Source organism: Numida meleagris, chromosome 10, assembly GCF_002078875.1.
Source record: "Numida meleagris isolate 19003 breed g44 Domestic line chromosome 10, NumMel1.0, whole genome shotgun sequence".
NCBI lineage: Eukaryota > Metazoa > Chordata > Aves > Galliformes > Numididae > Numida > Numida meleagris.
The window spans coordinates 19,605,371-19,627,598 of NC_034418.1; the positions used below are offsets into that span (position 1 = coordinate 19,605,371).

At 42.6% G+C, this 22,228-nt stretch overlaps 2 protein-coding genes across 6 annotated transcripts in view; both read left to right on the plus strand.

Annotated features, from left to right (window-relative positions):
* The window catches only part of AP1G1 (adaptor related protein complex 1 gamma 1 subunit), a 46,492-nt gene extending 30,680 nt beyond the window's left edge, over nt 1-15,812 (plus strand). For 4 of the 5 annotated variants that reach the window (XM_021408168.1, XM_021408167.1, XM_021408169.1 and 1 more), the window contains 12 exons: nt 333-473; nt 1,057-1,111; nt 2,593-2,715; nt 3,060-3,149; nt 3,647-3,774; nt 4,386-4,490; nt 6,723-6,864; nt 7,290-7,416; nt 7,905-8,000; nt 8,228-8,388; nt 9,399-9,497; nt 11,832-15,812. In XM_021408168.1, the coding sequence (XP_021263843.1) occupies nt 333-473; nt 1,057-1,111; nt 2,593-2,715; nt 3,060-3,149; nt 3,647-3,774; nt 4,386-4,490; nt 6,723-6,864; nt 7,290-7,416; nt 7,905-8,000; nt 8,228-8,388; nt 9,399-9,497; nt 11,832-11,933 (1,369 nt within the window). In that variant the 3' untranslated portion in view covers nt 11,934-15,812. The remainder of the gene's footprint in view (nt 1-332; nt 474-1,056; nt 1,112-2,592; nt 2,716-3,059; nt 3,150-3,646; nt 3,775-4,385; nt 4,491-6,722; nt 6,865-7,289; nt 7,417-7,904; nt 8,001-8,227; nt 8,389-9,398; nt 9,498-11,831) is intronic. The other variant, XM_021408171.1, reaches the window with a different exon arrangement.
* Nucleotides 17,390-22,228, plus strand: part of PHLPP2 (PH domain and leucine rich repeat protein phosphatase 2) — a 32,165-nt gene continuing 27,326 nt past the window's right edge. The window contains exons 1-2 of the mRNA XM_021408197.1: nt 17,390-17,565; nt 17,929-18,173. Coding sequence (XP_021263872.1) covers nt 17,449-17,565; nt 17,929-18,173 — 362 coding nt within the window. The 5' untranslated portion in view covers nt 17,390-17,448. The remainder of the gene's footprint in view (nt 17,566-17,928; nt 18,174-22,228) is intronic.

Sequence of the window (22,228 nt, forward strand, 5' to 3'; positions counted from 1 at the left end):
GCAGCTGGTATAACTTTCTTATTGCAGTTGTGTCAGAAATGACCAACACATTACTATGAATACCTGGACCATAACACTGATGGACTCTGGTTGCTGAAAGATATTTCTAGCCTTAGGATATCAGGCAACTCCCTCAGCTGCACTCTGGTTCATGGTTTTCTGGGGTGGCTTTTCTTGTTTTCTGAACAAGAAAATACTGTTGCATTTAATCCTGTGAGAAGAGCCTTCCATAATAAGATTGCTCTTTTAATCAACAGGTAAGTGCATTTGAGTAACTGGACTTATTTTACTTCACCAGGAGAATATACTTTGTTTTCTGTCCATTACCCTAGGCGTGCAATGGAACTGAGTTTTGCTCTTGTTAATGGGAACAACGTTCGCGGAATGATGAAGGAGTTGCTGTATTTCCTAGATTCATGTGAGCCAGAGTTCAAGGCAGACTGTGCATCTGGAATATTCCTTGCAGCAGAAAAGTATGGGGTCAATTTGCTTGCCATTAATTTTTTTCAGTTATCAAAATTGTGAGCATTTTTGCTTTGTCTACCCCCTCTCAAACACCTAAGAGTGAATGTGTGGACTGTGGGGTTTATTGGTTTTACCGTTGCTGAAGAACAGGACACACTAGTGTTCCAGGGCACACTAATGTTAGGTCATGGGCAGTCTTCATATCATTAAGCCAGTCTAGCTTATTGATTTATGCTGTTCTTTGGAACAGGTCTTGTGTTGACACCTTGGCCCTTCACCCCTTCTACAAGCCCACTTATGCATGCTCCCTGATTACATGTGCAAGTGAGATGACCTTATTAAAGTTGAGACATTATAATGAACAGCCTGACTTTGAAGTACGTGCAAGATATGGCTGCGCTTGTATATTCGTTCAGCATTTCAGTGTCAACATTAATAACAAAAGGTCAAAGAATTAAGTTTTTTTTATTCTAGGAAGAAGTGGGCTGGGAGGTAACCAAAAGGGGGAGGAAGTTCTGTTAACTTTGTTGATTTTCTTGCTGGTGTTAAGGTTATTAGTTCTTGTTCTAATTCTTTTCTTATTTTTGTCAGATACGCTCCTTCCAAACGCTGGCACATAGACACAATCATGAGAGTCTTAACAACGGTAAGTAAAATTTTCTCTCTTGTGTGTGACTTTGGAAAAATTCTTGAATTCTATAGGAAGCTATTTATCACTGATAAGGAGGCAGCTGTAAAGACTGTCAGATAATAAATGTTTCAGTACAAAATGGAAGTGTACTTATATAATAGTGACCTAAGGCAGCTAGTCACAAAGCAACTATCCTAGTCATTATTAGGAGAAACGTATGATTTCTGAAATATGCACGAAGATATTGTGTAGCAGTTTTTCTACTACAGTAACTTGTGAGTCAGGACAACTCTTGTGCTTTCTGCCATTCCAATAGACAGTCCTTAAAGGAGAGAGTGAACATGGCCTTTAACTGACTTGCAAGGAAGGGGTTGAAACAATTTACTGAATTATTCCAAGCTGAGTTTATCAAAGCTTTTTGATAGAACTGTAACAACAGCTTTCTGATTGTTTTTTGGGTTTGACTGTTACTTTTTTACTACCTGAATTTCTTTGTAAACATCACAGTTGAGGTTGGAACTGGAGTAGCGTTTCAGCAAACGAGAGAAGAGAGCTTGATAACTTGGGTAGGCAGTGTGTTCTCTGATGCAGTGCAATGGGAGATTTATTTGATTAGTGTGAATGTTTACATTTGGGAAGTTCAAGAAGTGAGTATTGTGTCTGCACTGTTGCACCACCCTGAAACTGAGAAACTTGGATTCCTCTGAACGTAGAATTGATTTCCACTTGAAGGGTTGGTAGGCTGTGAAAATTGCTCTCATATGACTCACTTTTGTTAAAGTAACTTCCTTCCTTCAACTGCTAGGGAAATCCATTTATAAAGTTACATTCACAAGACTGCCTACTGCAGACTCTTACAGGTAAATATCCAATCCAGTTTACCAGGCTTACAAGAATTTGTACAGAAATATGGTGTTGGCTCCTGGTTTTGGCTAGCTGGATTTTCACTTATTTGACTTAATTGGGCTCATTTAATTTCTTTTGAGTGATAGTTTTCAGTGCCGGAGGGAGTGTCCAAACAAAGCATGTTTTGAGCAATGTACATCTTTAGTGCTAATGCAAATTTCTGTGCTAATTTGGTATAGAGTCTGGCTTTGAGGAAGTGATGAAAAAATTGCTTTGTACTGAGTTTGTCTTAGTCTTCCATTTAACAGAAGTTTTTCTGTGGTGTTCTCATTCTTATGTGGTATAGAGGGGGGGGAAAAAAAAGCAGGATTCTTATGTGTATAACCTATCCTTTTGACAGACAATTTTGATCTACAGAGTGGCTTTCTCTGGTATAGCTGAGTGCTTTGGGAAAATGTACTGTTCTGTACTTCTGCAAATCTGAGTTTGCTGAAAATTAACCATAAAGTACTTAAAGATGATGAGGTTGATTTCTAAACATGTGAATCAGGTGACTTTGTGAAGGATGTCGGTAGTTGCTGGGTGTTACCGAGAAGATTTATAGTGAAACTCAACAACTTTTTCTCTCGAATACATAAATGTTCTTGCAGGCAGGAAGTTATGTTCGTGATGATGCTGTTCCCAACCTGATTCAGCTGATAACTAATAGTGTGGAGATGCATGCCTACACTGTGCAGAGACTCTACAAAGCCATCCTTGGTGATTATTCTCAGGTAATACCCAATATAAGCAGCTTTGGTTTCCTTACTACACTGCAATAAACATATTTGCTAAACGTATCAAGGTAAGTCAGCATCACGCTATCTAGTTCCAATGGACAGATTGCAGTGAAAACATGAATTCTTTATAGAAGATTTGTTCTTCTAATTTTCTCTTACTGAATTCTTGATCAAATCAAACACCTGTTTCTTCTGCTATAGAGGATTTCCTTGGCTGGAAGGAAGAGTAAGCTGGCTGTGGAAAATAGTGGAGGTTTAATGGTTTGGTTTTCTTTTTGTGCAGGAACATGTTTATTTCTGAGGTATCTGATTTATTTTTTTTTTAATTCTTCCAACAGCAGCCACTGGTACAAGTGGCCTCCTGGTGCATAGGAGAGTATGGAGATCTTCTGGTGTCTGGTCAGTGTGAAGAAGAGGAGCCAATACAGGTATAGCCTGAGAAAGAGCAAGTGTGTCCACTTGGCTGATGCTGGAGCTGTTTGATGGCTGTGTGAGGGGATTGCTTGCAACAGTTAGTTAGTAGTGGCGTCTGTGATAGTGATGGACCCTGGAATGGGAACTCCTTTCTGTGCTGCTGGCATGGGTTACATAAACATACCTGTCTCTGAGGAGCGCAGCTACGCTGATCAGAGTAATGTGATTTTGGTTCTAACCGAGCTTGCACAGTGTCTACCAGGGTTTTAGCTGTATGTTTTGATGATAACCCTTTTTTTTTAATATGTGGACCAGGAGCTTTAAAGTAAAATATCGTAAGACATCTGCCTGTCTGCATCTGTTTCATACAATGCAAATATGCTACATGTTCATGAAGTTACTGAGGAGGTAGGAAATTCCTATTAAGCAAGAGAAGTTTTTACAGCATACCATGGAAAGCTTGCTGCAAAGCTCCTCTCTGTCTTAGCCAAACCTTTCTGTATGTTTTCAGGTAACAGAGGATGAAGTTCTTGATATTTTAGAAAGTGTTCTTATATCTAATATGTCTGCATCTGTTACACGAGGCTACGCTCTCACTGCCATCATGAAGCTTTCCACAAGGTTCACCTGCACTGTCAAGTGAGTTCTCTTTGATGTTGTTCTGCATAGGATTTCGTTGTAAATATGCTGGCATTGGTTGTCTTCAGTAGAAATATTATTTGGATGTGTTCTGTTTCCATGGTTAATAGTCTTCGTATTGGCTTTTACAGCTCTCCTTTGCTTGCAAGCTGAAAGACTTCCACCAATTCATACTGTTTTCTGTTTGTGGATGTCCTCTACTGTGTGGGCAGTTTATGTCGTGATGTCCTTGCTTGAAAACTTACTAATGGGAAGGAAAATCCTTACTTTCAGTAGACTCCTTCCATTTTTTTCGATTGATTTTGCTGGGAAGAAAAATAGCCTTATTTTGTATTTTGGGTTGACCGTGGGTCGTTGAGCTTTGATATGGTGTGCCTTGTGGTGATGTATTGATCACCTGCTGACTATGTTGGGAAGAAACAGGAACAGTCAAAAAACTGATGTTGCTTAGATAATTGAGGAAAGCAGCAGTGACTACTGTTCTGAATCGGTTACGCAGTACACCTCTTGAGCATAGATCAGTTACTGTCTTCTGGATGATACATGCTAATTTCTTGCTCTTTGCTGATTCCATAGTGTTTTACTGGTTTTTTTTTGCCCTTTCCCCACAGTCGCATTAAGAAGGTAGTTTCCATTTACGGCAGCAGCATTGATGTAGAGCTACAACAGAGGGCAGTGGAATATAATGCACTGTTCAAGAAATATGATCACATGAGGTAAGTGCTGATGAGTTTTAGCGTTTGAAAGGGTTAATAATCTACCCTGATCTTCTACGTAGTACATACAGAGAGCTTAATCTGGTTATTCTGGTAAAATTGTAGAGGAACTACTATCCCTCCCTGATCTCTTATGAAGTGTTTTAAGAACTTAGTATAGCCTGTAATAAGCCTTCTGAGATCATAGGCTTGCCCTTCCAAAACATTTTTCCCATTTTCAGCTTGAAGTTGGCTGTTGTTCACTTTTAGGTGTTGAATCTTAAGTTTGCTAGCTGAGTGACTGTCTGCAGGTAGCTTTTACCGTGCTAACTTTACCAGGCATTAGGCTCAAGCTGATCTTAAAATGCCTTTGGAATAAACATGCAGATATCCACTGACCTTTTCTCTGAAGCTGTGCTCTGAACTTGAGGTAATTCGTCTGTCAATGCTTCAGTTTTTCAGAACATCTTTTTAACTTACTCTTTCTTGTAGAACCTGTTTAAAATCTGAAGTTCTGCTGGAAAATGCATGCTATTTCTCTGTACCACTCAGCATACCTGTTTTAAAATTCTTGAGCATGTTAACCTCCTTACATCGTAATCATTGAAAATTCCCCATTCATCGTTGCTATACTCAAGTAGCTGCTTCTCCAAGGAAGTTCAAGCCGAGCTCTGTTGCAATAACTAAAGCTGTAATTCATTATAGAGTAGTTGTTAATCTGCTATGTGCGGCAATTTATTGTTGATGTATAGGAGAACCATACCGTTTTTACCACAAAGAACATAAGACTGGAGGAGATCTGGGGATTAACTTCATGCACACTTGAAGACTTTCCAGAAAATGTCATTCTGATTATGCACCTATTTTGAAAATGGTCTCTTCTTTATTTTCGCCTGATCTGGAAACATCAAAACTGCTGTGTTTGTTCAAGCACGATGGAGTAAGATAAATTCTAGAGTTGGGTGGAGGAGGCATCCATTCTAGAATCTAGATGAGAGGACAGTAAAAAAAATGTATGCCACTGCTCTAAATGTTGCCTGTGTTTATAGGGGCTTTTAGACTTTTTTATTTTATTTTCTTCTCCAACAGTTGCTTTTCCCATAGGTACCATCCTATTCCCTGTGTGTAGGATACAGCATCCACATGATATTCTCTCTCTCTCATGGGATCTGTGCAGTGACTTGAATTGTCTTCTTAGAAGAGTCGTGTTAGTGGGCTATGGTGTGTGAGCTGACTAGGGCTTCACACCCTAGTGAGTGTGCTAGGAAAAATATGAGAGCCTTTTGATCTGAGTTAACCGCTGCAGGCAGCAGTGTCTGATGATCATCCCGGCTTTTGATCCAATGGCAGTGTATTGCTATTCATAGTTTTGGGAAATTGCACTTCAGAAAACCTGTGTGAACTTGACTCAGCTTTATAAGAGAGCATTAATAGAGCATTAGTGTATTTTTTTCCCTAGCATATTCTAGCATTCATTACAGCGTAAAGGTCAGTGTTTAATAGTTTCTGCTCATTAAGATTTTGTTCATGTCCAAAAACTTGGCCCATTGTTGGGGTTATTGGCCCTGGAAATATCATTCAGCCTGCACTAGAAATAACATTCAGCCCAAAAGATGTGGTGGCAGTGTGACTTTACATGCAGTGCTTTTAGGCCTGATCCACAAGGGTAATGCCCTTTCTTGTATTATAGAGTAGTTTTCCGTGTATGACTTTTACTTTGTTGTGCTGAAGTCAGAATTGTGTGTCCTGTGCCTCTTCTCCTTCAGTTTCTGTATCCTTTCAGGAGGGTACTTTGAAGACTAAACTTACACTTTTTGGAAACTTGAATTTGACTAATGAGAGCCTGGTGGTTTGCTTTTCCAACTTGGTTACCTGTTTCAGCCAATCAGCTGACCTTCTCACTCAACTGAGTATGGAACAGAGCAGTCAAATGTCCTGTGCCTGCAGTTAATCTACATTTGCTCAATCATTTAATCTGCTTTGTTATCCTAGCCCCACTGTGAAAACTGTGTCCAGTACTAGCAGAAAACAAGGGTCTTTGGCTTTCAGCTGACATCTGATGTATGTACACCGGCACAATATGTCAGGGATCATTTTTGATCACCTGAAGCTGCTGTATAGTCTTACAGTGCCCCTGCAGGGGAGCTAAAAGGAAGAGGCAGGCTGCACTGTGTATGTCTTCTCTTGAATGTTTGTGTGCTTGAATTGGGATCCAAGAAGATGGCACAGTGTAACTATGTCAGCTTCTTTCAGGCCAGCCCTTCTTGAGAGAATGCCGGTAATGGAGAAAGTCACCACCAATGGCCCTACTGAGATTGTGCAGACCAATGGAGAGACAGAAACGGCAGTACTGGAAACCAAGCCTCCACACTCTGGATTGCAGCCTGGTAGCCAGGTAACAGAAACTGATCTAGCATAAGTTTCCACTGCCTGTCAGCTCAGAGTACTAGCCACTGACCTTTCAGCAGTAAGCTGAGGCAGTCTCCCGTTCTGGCCTGGTGACTAATCGCATCACGTTTCTGCCCTGATGGTTCTAGTGCTAAGAACAGATGTGTGGAAGAGGTTATTGCAGGGAATGCAAGAGCATGATGCCGTAAAACCATATATCCCCCAACCTGTTTGTGTCCTCAAACTCCATCCCTATCTTATCACTGTGGTTCCAAGAACTTGGAAGCTTGATCTCTTGGAGCCATAGCCAAACTAAGAACCTCTCTAATCAGTCAGCAACCCTGGTCTTTAATTTGAGGGCAAGTGGAGTTCATCCAATTTGTAAGGGAAATTGGCAGAAATATGAATGTGTAACTTTTATTTTCTCATTAGGCAAATGATTTGTTGGACTTGTTGGGGGGAAATGATATAACACCTGTAATCCCCACTGCACCTACAAGCAAACCAGCCTCTGCTGGTGGGGAGCTCCTTGACCTTCTGGGAGACCTCAACCTAACAGGTGAGTGGCCTTCATCTCTTGTAAGTCTGCGTAACCTCAGTCCTGGGGTGGGGTGTCAAGATGATTGCTGAAGATGCGAGGGCTGGCTTGTTCGTCACTATTAAGTCCCTGTCTTCACACCTGTTCTTGTCAGAGTCTGTATTAGCATACAGGTGGGCATCAGGGAGTGACATTAGAGATTGACACTCAATGTTTAGACAGTGGGACTTAATGTATTTTCACATTCCAGCTTGGGAATGCTGTAAGCCTTTCCAGAGAGAATAAGATACAGGAAATAACTGCATTTGAGTGCCTGCTAGCTCAAGAGGAGCCAGTCCTTGTTGGATAAAAGCAGAGAACGGGCAAATGACAACATAAATAACTATTTGCAGAGCTTTATTTATAGAAATACATGTACTGATATTTGAGCAGTTGATAGCTGGAGAAGGAGTAATTACCCTTCATTCTGTGACAGCTAAATCTAATAATTCTCCAACGTTTTCTTGTAGGTTCCCCAGTATCTGCCCCTGCACCCCAGATATCACAGCCTCCATTCCTGCTTGATGGACTGTCATCACAGCCTCTCTTCAATGATATTGCTGCAGGTTAGGGACATCTGAAACCTTAGCTGAAGGTGCCACAGCAGAAGAGGAAACAAGGGGTAGTAACGAAAAGGAGATTTCTTTGTGAAGTGTGACACACATATTGGAGCAGGAGGGGAGGTTGTTTAATCTACAGAAGAATTTGTGTTCTGGGGGTAAAGGAAATGAGTTCTGTGATGCTGAGAACGATGTCTAGATTCTCAAGTCTGCTACTTCTTTGTTTTCTACAGGAATCCCTTCAATTACTGCATACAACAAGAATGGGCTGAAGATTGACTTCAGCTTCGAGAGGTCAAACACCAACCCCAGTGTCACTGTAATCACAATACAGGCCTCCAACAGCACAGAGCTGGATATGACAGATTTTGTTTTCCAAGCTGCAGTACCAAAGGTAGAACCACTTAGGGCAACTTCAGTGACAGGTAGAGGGCCAGCTGCAAGTATTTCCTGATCGGTACCTTAATGTAGACAGAAACATGCAGCTAACCTATGTTAATAGGTTCTCATTGTACGCAGTTTAGTCACCATCATTCTAATCTAAAACTAAAGCATATAAAAGGAATGGAGGATGGGTTCTTATCAGATAAGATGATCTCCTTTGAGAAAATCTTATTTTAAAATCACCGTTTCCTAGAAAGATTGCTAAACCGTGTCCAGGAACATGTGGAGTCCAGGAAAAAAAAAGACTAAGAGAAACCTTTCTCTTTGTTCTTAGTTTCTTAGAAATATACTGTACTCTTTGTAGCTATGAATACATGGAAAAAAGAAAAACCTTTGGAGCTATTAGCTGTTTTTAAAACTTGACGTGAGTTCCCACACAGTGATTATTAACTATCCTCCTTAAAGCAGTTAGTAGTCTCTTCTTGAAATTAGCTGCAGCACAAAACGTGGGAGATGGATACTACCTAGTTTGTAATAGAGCAGAACATTTAAGCAGGATTTGATTGAAATGTTGAAATTTGGGAAAACATATTCACTTTCCAGAGTTTCACTTCTGGAAATTACTAATGCTCTAACTTCAGTTTGGGAAAGTTTGATTCCTGCCACAGGAAGGAATCGGAGAGAGAAAACAGACCTCCTGAAGTTAGAGATGCACAGAACAGTGTTGGCTGTTCCACCTGAGAGTCAAAATTGAAACAGTGCATCACTGCTTTTGATAGACCACAGTAAGCCCTCATCCCCTTTGTATTTGTGCCATCTGGATCTTTGTGTAGAAAGACGATGGGCCAGCAAATATTTTGTTCTTTGCAGATAAGGAATTGAAGAACTGGTTACTTGACAGTACACGTACAGACACAAGAAAGTCAGGACTTAATTTCTTTTTGTTTTTAGTGCAAACAAATCAATTAGTTTGTATTCTTTTTTGATTAAGCATCAACTTGTTTTCATTTTGTTCTTCAGACATTCCAACTGCAGCTTCTGTCTCCCAGCAGCAGTGTCATCCCTGCATTTAACTCGGGGACCATTACACAGGTCATTAAAGTCCTGAATCCACAAAAGGTGAGTGATTCTGAGAACAGTCAAAAAGACACTGTCTGGAAGTTGTGCATTTAGTGGTAGGAAATGATGTGTTGTAGTGAGAATTTTCCTAGCCCTAAACAAAAAAATATTATGGAAAAGAATTGTGAAAAAGATAGGAGGTTAGAGGCAAAGAGTTAACTTTTGTGTTTGGTTATGTTTCTAAAATAGACTCTGTGCTTTGTCTCGAATTTGTGGGTGTCTGTTGCATCAGCATAGTTGTTTAACAAGTTTCTAGATGATCTCTCTGGAGGAGCAGAACCTGGTTTTTGTGGTATAGAAGTAAAGTCAAAAGCATGCATCTTGCCATTTCGGTGTATTTAAATTTCCTTCTTGCTGTCTGCAGGGGGCACTTCTTCAAAGGAAATTTAAAAAAAAAAAAAAAAATAGCTTGACCTATAGCTTCTTGAAAGAAAAAATAGCTTGACCCATAATCTTAAGCAAATCTTAAGTGGTATTGTTTAATATGTTGTGAGTGTATCTTTAAATAGTTGGAGGGAAGAGTATTTCACTGTGATTTAATCATAATTCTGTTTGTCTTATAGCCTTCATAGAGTGGTTTATGAGACTGGGAAAAAAAAAGTAGACTTTGAGGAGAGAGAGGGATATGGCCCACATGTCCTCCTTAAAAGGTTTAGCAATGAGGTGGCATCAGAAAGAAAAGTGCAAATTATTTCAATTTTATTTTATCCTTTTTGGGATGCTATTGACATCTCCCTGACACTTACTTCTTTAACACTTACTGCTCTACATGTTAAGTAGACTGATGTGTAAGTTTAAAAAATAAAAAATAAATTCTTCTGAAATTACTGTCTTCTAGTGCACAGTTCCCATGATCTCCACTCTGGCTCTAGTAAGGCATGCAGGCAATTATTCTGTCTCATATAAATCTGATATGAATTTCCATGTGGGCTCTGGAGAAGACCTGAAAGTTATTTTTTATAAACATGGGGGGTTTAGGAGCTTTCCTCTAAAGTGCCAGAAGTTGGAATGTATCCTTCTCGTATGGGCCTCGTAAGCTGAAATTTGCATTCTTACTGGAACTTCAGGTCCCCTGTGAAGGAAGAACAGAGAGGTGCAAGCTTGTATTTTGCTGCCCTCTGCTGTTACCCGCTGTTTTATACCTCTTCTATATGTGTAATGCTTACTGTCCTTTAGATTGCCTGTTGACTGCAAGTGCAGCTTTGCAAGAGTCTTGTCCATGAGATAGTTTAAGTTACCTCAAATATTCTGAAGGAAACAACCTTGATTTTTGTTGTTTAGGAGGTAGCTCTTTGCCTTCTCAGTGCTGTAAAGAAAGGTCTGTTCAGCTGGTTGTGGACTGTCATTATGCCAGACTGAAACTAATGGTGAAGATGGGGAGAGTTGTAATGAGCAGACTGAAAGACTGACAGATCTTAGAATTTAGAGTAGGTGAACAAGGTTATACTCTTAAAGTGGCCAGTGCACTCTGTACAATGGCCAGTTACTCAGAACAGTACCAAATATAACCAAAACTAACACTGATTATATTGATCTATTGGTATGAAGTTAGTTTTTGTTAGTGAGGAGTCTCTTTATCCAGAGACTGGTTGGAGCTGTCTTTGTCCTCCTTTCCTCTCTTTTGTTGTTCTTTTTACATATTTTCCTGTAGACTTTTTGGGGGCAGTGAAGAGAACAGAAAACCTATCCAGAGCACAGCATGCTCTAGCCATTATTAAGAGCCTCCTAGTATCTGGATGGCAGCCAAACAACAGTGTGTATAGCAGTCTCTGAGCTGTTCCATCATTTAGCCACAGCAGGAGGAAATATTCTTAGAGGTGATGTCTCCAGTCTTTTTTGGGCTATTTCATCCAGTACTACTGAGCTATGCAAGTTTCCAGGCCACTTCTTCTCTGAGTCAACAGCTAGCATAGGAAATAATACCTTTCTCCATGTTAGCCTAAGTACACTGTAGCAAAGTCCAGATCTGCCTCCTGCTTTCTTCCATGGTTAATTGGGATTGCAAGACAGTTATTGTTATATTTAAGGACCTTGGTGTTTATGAGAGCAGGGCCAATGCAGGGAGAGAGGTGAATAGAAGCTGTGCTATAGATTCCCTGAGAAAATTTTTACTTGACCTGACAACTACAATGAGCAAGCAGCATCCTACTAGATAAAGCATTTATCTGCAGTGTCATAGCTTATCCTGCACATACTTCCTGAGAGCTTTTCTGGTGAGGAAGGATCTGTGTTTTGTTTTTGCAGGGGACTTGGGACAGGGAGCTGGACTTGGGGAGATTTGCTGAGCTTTGTTGAAGACCTGAATTTGTGTGTTTGTTTTCTTTTCTCTTGTAGCAACAACTACGTATGCGGATCAAGTTGACATATAATCACAAGGGCTCAGCAATGCAGGATCTAGCAGAAGTCAACAACTTTCCCCCTCAGTCTTGGCAGTGAGGCTCTGGCACCATTCTTATTCTCACCCCACCCAATCAAAAGAACTCTGGGAAGAACGTTGTGATCCTTGGCAGTCCCCTAAACTGCACCATGGGTATGGGGAACAGATGAGACCTGCTGATGAGGAGGAATTTTCCTGAAGTGATTGCTGACTTTGAAGCATATCTGTTAAGACTAATCTCCTCTCCTCCGCTGATGAGGCTGGTGGCTTGTGGAGGCTACTCTGCACTCCCTCACACATGCATTCACAGCCAGAAGCAACATTCCCTCCCTTCCCTGCCTCTCTACCCTCAAAGAAAAACAGCCTGGCTGGAAGAGAAGTCTGGAATTTCTTGCAGGGAAACTTTCTGTCTCTGCAGCACGTGAACAACTGCCCCTTCTTTCTGCTGTCTTTTTTTTCCCCTGGGATGGTCAAGGTGTGTTTTCATTCATTACTAGCTGGATTATCTTCAGGCACTTTCATCTGGGGCTCAGAATGGGAACTTGGAGAATTTTAGGTCGCCTTGCCTCTTTCTTACTGTATCCCCTGTGTCTGAAGGGGCTGGAGGCTTTTTATGGCCTGTTCAGTGCATTACTGTATACACACACCTCTTAGTTATGTGATACATACCAAGAGCAAGTCAGGCCTTGGGACTTCATCTACAAACCTGGGACAGCGCAGGAAAGAGGTGCCGGTGAGGCTGATAAAATTGCATTGGTGCTGTACTTGGAAATGAAGACCTTACACTTGAATTTTCTTTCTTTCCATCAGTGGCTGCAGCCATACAGATTCAGTCTTCTGTAGCTTCCCCAGAAAGTATGGTGATGTATAAGAGATGTAGAGATCTAAGGAGCAACTGGTTTTCTACCACAGTTAATTTCAAAGCCTTTTGACCCATTAGTTGTGGTTTATGGTAAGAAAAGACTCATTCAATTTTGTAGATCAGTCTTTGAGCAAAAGCTCTGTTGCCTGCTGGGAGACTCATCGGAGACTATGCTGCAGAGTTGTTCTCAGTTATTCCAGACCTTCTCCCCAGTTTAATTTCCAGAGCTTGTTTAGACTCCCTGGATTCCATTTGATTTACTTCTGACTGGGATATTTGTGTTGTATCTGTAATATTGGCACTGAAATAAAGACCATGCGGTTTAAAGAGACCTTTTCCCATTTTGTTACTTAATTGATCCTTGTAGTTGGCTGCCCTTGTAGAGATATCTATGTTCAGTAAGGTGCAGACTGAGAGAGGAACTAAACTTTTTTTGAATGAGAGCCAGTTATTTGAGTATTTGAATCCAAAGATGTTAGGTTCAGTACTCTTTCAAGCTTAAAGCTGTATCCAGTTATGCTTTCCCCATGTTAACTGTTGTTGAGGTAATAGAGTTCCATGAATTTTCATGGAGGTGATGCATAGGATATAAAGCACCGTGACAAAACTATTCAGGTATTCAGCACCCTTCAGGGAGAAAAAGATATACCTTAAGTCTTCATTCATTAGTGTGCTGGTAAGTTGAAGGTACCCCAGCTCCCAGCTGCAAAGCTTTCTCAAAAGAATCAAATGGCACATCTGCTCGGTTTCTGTTTCAGGGCTGTAAATATGTGGTGATCATTTTGTGCTCTGGCAGCCTTTTGTGTCTGCAAAAGTACTAATGCTAGGTTCCGATCATTGCTAGCAATATTGCAGGAAGGGTGTACAGTGTATTTAGGGAAAATTAAAGACTTATTCTGCCCTTGAATCCATAGCAAGAGAGGTCACTAAAGGTTGTTCTGTCTGCTTTGGTTTTAACCACAATAGGTAATATAATGTAGGACTGACTTTAATTATTGGTATGTCCAGTGGAATAAGTTTAGTTTCTCTCGAAGTGTTTTTGCTGCTTTATTGAGAAGACTGGGTTGAGCCTTGACTTCACCAAAGAGTTTCATTATTCCGTTGATACTGGCATAGTGACATCATAGAGTTATTAAAAACTAGCAAGAATGATGTATGACTTCTTTAAAAGTGATTCTGAGTTGTTGCAGTGTCTTGGCTGGGCTAGCAATACTAAGGTAAATACTCTGCCTCAGATAGAATGATACGGGCAGTCTTGCAGAAAAAGCAGCTGAATCAAAGCCCTTTTCTGGATGCTGAGCATTTACTTTTGTTGCTTTTACTGCAGCTGTGACTATTTGACCCAGTTGGCTCCAACTCCTTAGTGCTGAGTGTGTTAAATGTCGGCTCCAGTGGGCTCCAAGGGCATCCCAGATACCAAGCTAACAGGAAGTTTTTGCCTTAGTTCCTTACAGCCCCGTAAGGTGTCTTATTCTTCTCAGAATTGTATGTGGTATTGGAAGCTGGTGCACCTCAGCCTCCATTCCTTTTTGCTGAGAAGAGCACTACTGCTGGAGGATTAGATGGGGAGAAAGAAGTAAATGGACCCTCACCTGGACAGTTTATTGCAGCATAGATGGAAACAACTGACCTTGTCCCCCTTACATTTGTGTTCTGTTCTCTAGAGCAGGTGGATTTTGTTGTTGGTCTCAGTCTGGTAAGTTTTCAGGGTAAATTCCTTCTCTATACTTGGATCCTTCAGCCACCTTTACACATAAGTGTTTTGTGTTTTGGAAGATACACTCTGTTATATTTCTGGGTCAAGCTCAGGGAGATGGTTGCGTGTACCTGAAAGGCATTCAGCTTGAAGCCATCTCTTGGCCATGAAGTACTTAGCAGCTAAACATTCCTATTGTCCTTGGAGCTCTCTACCTTCCTTTTCTTAAGAGATTGAGTACTAACGTGGCCTTCTTTCTGGAGGTAAGGTTACACACATTTCCCTGTTTGCAGTGCTAGATACTGTTGCCTGCTCCTTTCCATAGGTACATCTGTTAACATTCATCATAGCTGCTGTTTTTTCACACTACAGAGTACTCTCTTGATGCCTCAAAGCACTCTGAGGGCAGGGTGAGCCTTTATTCCACTGGTGGAATGCAACAGTTTAGGTCTGGTCAGTGATTTCCTTGTTTCAGTGTAAAGAGTATATAAGAGGAGCAAGATACAGACTTCATGGCTAACCTTCATTATCTGGGCTCTGCAGCCTGGAGCTTGGAGAGGTTGAATGTCTGTGTTGGTTTGTTTGTTTGTTTTCCATGTGAATGTATTTTGAATCAAGTAAAGGACAGAAAGAATAGTGGGCTGTAGCAGGCCTGAAGGGAGAGAAGACGTAGGAAGGTCCTAAGGTTTGACTTAGTCCATTTTTTTTTATGGGTGGCCTTGAACAACTTTTTGAAGCAATAGCAGTGAGGGAACTGCCACCTAACCGATACCTTGGATATAAAACTCGTAAGACTCTGAAGCAGCTGGGAAAGGTGACCTAGTCCTTTCCCCAGGGCTGATACTGGCTGCAAGATGGAGCAGCAAAGATTACTTTTGTTTTGGACCTGCTGGTGTGCTTTCTATGTGTTCATTTTCTGCTTGGGGGATGTGATGGAAGAACCTACTGCACTGCTTCCTTCTGAACTTTCACTCTGTTCCTGTTTGTTCCTTTTTCTTTCCTATGTTGTAATGCTCATAATACTCACTTTATGTAGAGCGCCATCCCACCTCTTTGACAATGTAAACCAAAACAAACAAACAAACAAAAAAAACCAAACCAAAACAAAAAAGCCCCACGAAATAAAATGAACCACAATGCCCGACCAAATTAAAAATAAAAACATGCCAGTTGAGCAGGGAGCCTGGTGGCATTCTAACTTCTGCAAATCTATTTTTGAGATGTGAAAAATTTAAATGCTAAGTCTTAGGTGAGTGAGGAGCATAACTGATGTAAACACTTACATGGAATGCATTAGACTTCTGCTGTGTGTATTGTCTTTTGGTTGAAACAAATTATGAAGTGACTAATAAAAATGAGTCAATATTCCATGATTTAAAACTGTGCCTTGTTGCTTTTTGCAAGTACAGTGGAACAGGCTTTATCAATTTTTGGTTGGCCATGCCAAAGTCAAGCGATGTGAAATAATCAAAATAAGGGTAGAGTCTGAAAAGCTTTCAGGAGATTTTGGAAAGTAAAATGAACAGACAGTTAAAAACCCTTAGAAAGGTCAGATCAAATACCACCCTGAAAGAGAGCTTGTCAACTACTACCGGCAATATATGTCCAGGTGCTACAAAGCTATGCTGAGATCTGAACACAAAAAAAATAAAATCTGTTCAGATTTTTTTTCCCCTGGTGGCTGCAGGCTGCATGTGGAGTTAGTTATGATTCCCTTGCTGATCTAAAAAGTTGTGCTCCATGTATTATGAGACAAGGATTGTTATAATCTCATCCATTAAAACAATACAGTTGCCTGCTTTAAGGTTCTTCCTCGTATTTTCTAGTTGCAGGAACAGTTCATTAGATATGTGTTTTCCAGTATAGTCACAGTTTTCCCCTGCAACGTGCAGGTGTGTGCTGGGGAACACACGTAACCTTAATATAAGACAAGTTGTCTATCAGTTCCTTATTAAATAAATAGGAGAGCCCTCTAGATCCCTCTCCTTGAGAACTCAGAAATGTATCTGAAAATTCAGTTTGTGTGGCAGCAAGAGATCTGTCACTGTAGGCACAGGTTCTGAAGCAGGACAGACTGCTGAGAAGCATCTCCTTGCTCGTGTTGGGTGGTGCTGACTCAGTTATCACTTCTTGGAGGGGGTCCTGACTGTGAGGAGCGCTGGGCAGACAATGCTGTGTAGCAACATGATCAGATAAACCAGAAGGAAGGTGGGAAATGTCTGAACAAAATGTGGAGTGGTTAATACAGAAATAATGCCAGTGGTGAGAAGTTGGAAAGCATGTCTAGAATCAAGTCATTTTGAAATAAGACCGGGAATTAGCATGCAAGAATTGTGCTGGTGATGCAGCCCCAAGTGCGTGAAGTCCAGAAGCACTGCTGATTACAGGCAGGCACGAGGCTTTCGTGACTAAGGTGTTTGAAGCTGTAGTGCCGTTAACAACTGCAGTCTCGATGCGTTCACGAAGCAGCAGGGTGAGGTAAGTGGCAGGTGGCGATGGACCACCTCACTTGGCTGCACAGGTACAGGAGAAAGCACTGTTCCGAGCCTCTGCTGTGCAGCTGCAGCCTCGGGCAGCTCTGGGCGAGATGTGCTGGAGGCAAGCGAAGGAAATTCTGGGACAGACGGCTTCAGAGTACAGAGGTGAGCGCTTTCCTTCTTCACAGGTTAAGTAACCCCTAGTTTGCACAGCTGCCTCGTAAGTGTTGCTCTGATGACATCACGAAAATGAAGGCTCGGGCGGCCTCGTGCCCGCTGGCCATGCGGCCATCGGTAGCTGACTCACTTAAGCGTTCTGGAAGGTCTTCCATTTAATGCTTTACAGGACGGACGCGCACTGCCGTAACTCGGCGGCGCTCCCGCGCCCCTCAGCGCTGCCGGCCCCCCCCCGCCCCCCAGCGCCGTTGCTGACGCCGCGGGCGGCGGAAGTTCCCGCGCTTCCGGGGCGGGGCGTGCGCGGAGCTGGGGCGGGCGCCGCCGCCGCCGCTGCTGCCCGCGGTCTCGCAGTCCGGCCCGCCATGGGGGAAGCCGGGCCGGGGCCCAGGGAGGCGCCGGAGCCCGAGGAGGATGAGGCGGCGGCGGTCGGAGCGCGGAGGGGGCGGGCCGGGCCTCGCGGCGTCGTCCGGGTGCTGAAGGTGAGGAGGGGGCCTGGGCAGAGCGGGGCCGTTCGGGGCCGCATCTCCGCGCCGGCACTTCCCTGCTGCGCGGCGTGGGGGGCGGCCGCGGCGGTAGCTGCGCGCTGCGTCTGCGGCGATGCTCGACCTTGGCTGGGTTCCCTCCGGACCGGCTCCGTGCCCGCCGGGCGCGGTGGCTTCGATTCGTTCGCCACGAGTGGCCCTGAGGTGGCGTCCGGCGGCGCGGGAGCGGCGGTCTCGCCGTGCCCCCCCCCCCTCCCCCGTGCCCGGCCGCGCCTGGGGCCTACGCGCAGAGCCTGGCCGGGGGCGGCCGACGCCGCTGTGGAGCCTGCTGCTGACACTCCGGTTTTGGTCGTCTCGCAGAGAAACGTGAAGCGCAACGGGAGCAGGAGCTGTCTGAACAGGAGCCGGTTCGGTTCCCGTGAAAGGGACTGGCTGAGAGAGGATGTTGGACGAGGCTGCGTGTACGTTTATGGAAGAGATTCTGCAGCTGCTGCTTCCTCTGACCTGCGCTTGGTCCTCTGTACGGTGGATACCCCAGCATCTGAGATCTGTGATGGGGAAGAGAGGAAAAACCTCTTTGTGCAGCTTCACGGAGACCTGGTCAGGTGAGGGCTGAGGTTTGCATTGACTGAGGTTTGCTTTAGTCTTGTAGCGCTCTGTTTTCTGTACGTCTGCGTACGTTAGTGTGTAGATGCAGCGCAGATAGAGGTGGTAGGTGTCAGCTAGATACAGCCTCGAGTCACGTAATTCATGAAAATGAAGTAGTGGTGAGCCTTTTGTACTTGTCTTAGTCAAGCCATAGCTGGGAGAGTTCGGTGGCTGCTCCAACCAGAAATACGGCTTCATTTTGTAAGCAAATATTGTTATTAATATACTCCTTCACTGTGCTCTGCTTTAGGGATGTTTTAGTATTAAGAAAACCTAAACAATCTGAGGCTGTAAACAGTTATTCTGAATCAGTGTAACATCTGAAGTATTTCGATGCTTACGTCATGTAGTATTTTTTTTTTTTTGCTGAGTTTCTAGGTAAGTAATTAAAGATAAGCACAGAGATAGTGCAGTAAATGTTCGAAGGTGTGGGCATCATATCATATGTTTTATGTCTGCAGTTAACTAAGGCTGAAAACGGACCTCAGCTCAGAGTTTAAGGTGCATAGATTTTATTCTGAGTATATTGTGGACTTCTCTAGCTTTACAAGCTCCCAATAGATCTTTGTAGTGGTGCTTCTGGATTTCAAATTTGATTATGAAGCTGTGGCTCCAGTTCCTAGGAAAAAGGACATCACTGTGGTCTCTTTACAGAAGTCTAAGCAACAGAAAGATTATGAGCTGAACAGTAGTAGTAGCTTTTTGTTAGTGAAATGTAAGTCTTAAATTGCACGTGTCTAAAGTTTAAAAGGGCATAGTGCAGGTTTAATTGGGTTGAAGACAGGAGCACTAGTGGCAAGAGATATGAAGAATAGGATGGGGAAAGGAGGCCTACAAGAGAACTGGGGCGGGGCAGGGAGAGTAGCGATAGGACATGGGGTAATGGTTTCAAACTAGAAGAAGGTAGCTTTAGATAATAGGGAGAAATTCTTTACTCAGAGAGTGGTTGAGGCCTGGGCACATGCTGCCCAGAGAAGCTGTGGATGCCACATCCCTGGAGGTGCTCAAGGCCATGGATGGGGCCCTGGGCAGCCTGGTCTGGTGGAAGGTGTCCCGGCCATGGCTGGGGGATTGGAACTGGGTGATCTTTAAGGTACTTTCCAACCATGCTATATTGTGATTCTATGATGTGGTTAAAAATAACAGTTGAAAGAAGTTACCCAGAACTGGCTTTCCTGGGTTATAGGAGCTGGGGATAGATTGGTTATAAATATGATAGGAGGATAGGTGAAAGCTTAATTATGGAGGCAGCCAAAAATCTCCTTTCATTCCTTGAAGTATTTATAAGGAAACTGGCTTGTTTGTACCATAACAGTGAACAGATTTTTCTAATGTTTAGAAGAAAGAGCATGTCTTTACTTTTACTGTAGAGATCAAAAAAAGATGAGGTAAATATTGTGGGTGTGTTCAGAGAGGGAAGCTTTGAATTTTTTGAGCTTTTGAAATGACTTTTGTGTTTGAATTCTGAATTTCTCTTCTCACACTGTGAGAAGAGGTACATACAGTAGCTGTGCCTTTCGCTTGTGGCTGTCTTTGCACAGAGTTAGCAAACTTGTCCTGCCACCAGTGTTCTGGAAGTGAGTACTGAGTTGTAAACGTTTACTTTCTGCTCTAAATTTATTGTCTCCTGCTGTGTTAGGCACGTAATTAAGGTTTGTCTTGAATCTTTTGGAGAGCTCTTGATCTCTGTGCATCTGTTGCCTTTGTAATTCTTGGGATGTCTTTGCCACAGAAGAGATTCCTGAATCACCACTGGGGATGTTTCCAGTAGAATCATTTAGGTTAGAGAAGACCTTTAAGATCATCAGTTCCAACCATCCACCTAACACTGCAAGTCCCCTGTTAAATCATATTCCTAAGCACCGTATCCACAAGTTTCTTAGATACCTGCGGGGATGGCATCTCCACCACCTCCCTGGGCAGCCTGTTCTGATGTCTGTCCACTCTTTCCATGAAAAAATTGTTATTGGTATTGCTTTGGTATCCACCTCTGCTGGGAACAGGAAGCAATCAAAAACAGTACCTGCTTCCATTTCTACAGGAAGATGACAGAATGCTCAAGATATCCCTATGTCCTCTTGAGGTAATTGTTTCCTTGAAAAAAAGTTTACTGACTGCTTTAATAATATGTTTGTGACTACGAATTACTCAGTGAAGCATCTGATTGTATCTTACCCTTGATATGTTTGTCTCTCAAACAGCTGAATTCCCCACCCTTCTAAATACCAGTAGGTGATTTTTCTTTCTAAACCCGAGCATGGCAAAAGTTGATTTGGTACCTCACTCAGAAGGCTGAACAAACCGGGCTGTAGGTTTTCTGTTATTCTTCCACCTTTTAACTTTCAATATTGTCACATTCCTGTGATGTTTCTGCATTTCTCTTTCAAGTATGAATACGGGGAAGTCAGTTTCTGTCTGAACATTCTTTTCCCCACACAGTGTGCCTCACGAATCTGTAAGAAATCTAGCCAGAACCTTTCTTTGTTAACATCTTTTCCTTTTCAGAAGCTATACCTTAGCTGTATAGGAGAAGATTAAATAAAAATAACTTCATTACTTTCTTTAGGATGCTCACACCCAACAACAAAACTTCGAACAAAGAAGATACGGAAACTTGATTGTTGCTCAGGAAGAAACGCTGCAGCAGTCTGTGAAACTTGTTGATATTGTTTGCTTCTCTTTACGATAATCCTTGCACCCTTCGCTTAGTGGAGCAGCTTCTCTGGTTTAGTGGAAGTGGCAGTACCTAATGTGTGATGCTGGTGTGGACACCAGGAGCTGTTTGTGCCAGATAGCAGCTGCTTTGCTTGCTGTGGTTTTCTCCATGTGTGGTAGTGTCCATTATTTATTGCTGAGTTTTCACAACGCCTTGTGTTTTTTCAAAGGGGAAGCGTAATTTTCTACCTCAAGCTCTAACAATTTATGTCCACAACCTGTCAGCTCTGATTATGCTAGCAGAGAAATTCATTCTAGAAATAGCCATACACAGGTTTTGGTTTTCCATTTCCTGCTTTTCAGACTTCTTTTAGATTTCCATTGGTAAATCATACTGCTCTTGATAAGAACTTGGATGAGCAGTCCTTCCAGTGGAGACTCTAGAGTGTCCCCAAAGGCATTTGATGAAGCGCTTTGTATCTCGATGTGAATACCATCAGTAGGCAACAAGCCATTCTGCTCATTGCTTTATTGACAAAGCCCTGTGCTGGACACTTGAGTGTAATCAGTAGAGGTCTGGGCTGTGTGATGCTGCTTCCTCGGGCACAGGCCCGCATGCATCTGGTGCAAGAGAGCCGCTCTGCGGTGGGCAGGGAGGCGTCACCCTTCCCACCAGGCCTTGGCTTGGATATGTAACGCTGAGAGAGGTGTTGCAGCCCAGATACGCACCACTTCTGAGGTGTAGGTTCTTCTGTGACCTCACGTACTTCTGCCAGGTAACAAAATTGGAACAAAAATTGAATTTTTGCTGGCAACATGAAGAATTCTTAAGGCTTACTTTTTTGGGGGAGGCTCTTGCCTTCCAGCCACTAGCAACCAAAGCTAGGTGGTGCAGTAATACAGCACACTCTTTTGATTTGTTTTCAGGCAGTTAGGTTTTTATGGAAAGAGACATGTTGGTCTGGGGATTAGGCTTGAATAGATACTGCTGCAAATGCTCTTTTTGTACCTGGTCTTTATTTTGTTTTTTTTTTCAGAAGAGAAACAAATATAAGAGCATTTCAGGAATCACTGCCGTTTGATTTAAGTGGACAAGAATGAAAACTAGTTTTTTCAAATTAACATTTAAAATTCTGCAGCAACCCTGCAGCAGTAATTCTTCCTGATCTGAAAGATGCGAAGGATAAAAATAATGAAAAGCCAAATCTTACCTTGAGAAGGGACAAGTGTGCCAGGATAGCGTATTCTAATTTCTCAAGGGGGTAAACAGTAGTACTGCACTGTGCTATTCAGTTTTCAGTACCGCAGAGCTGTGATTTAGTTGGAATATACTGAGTATATTTATTGGCTGGATGGT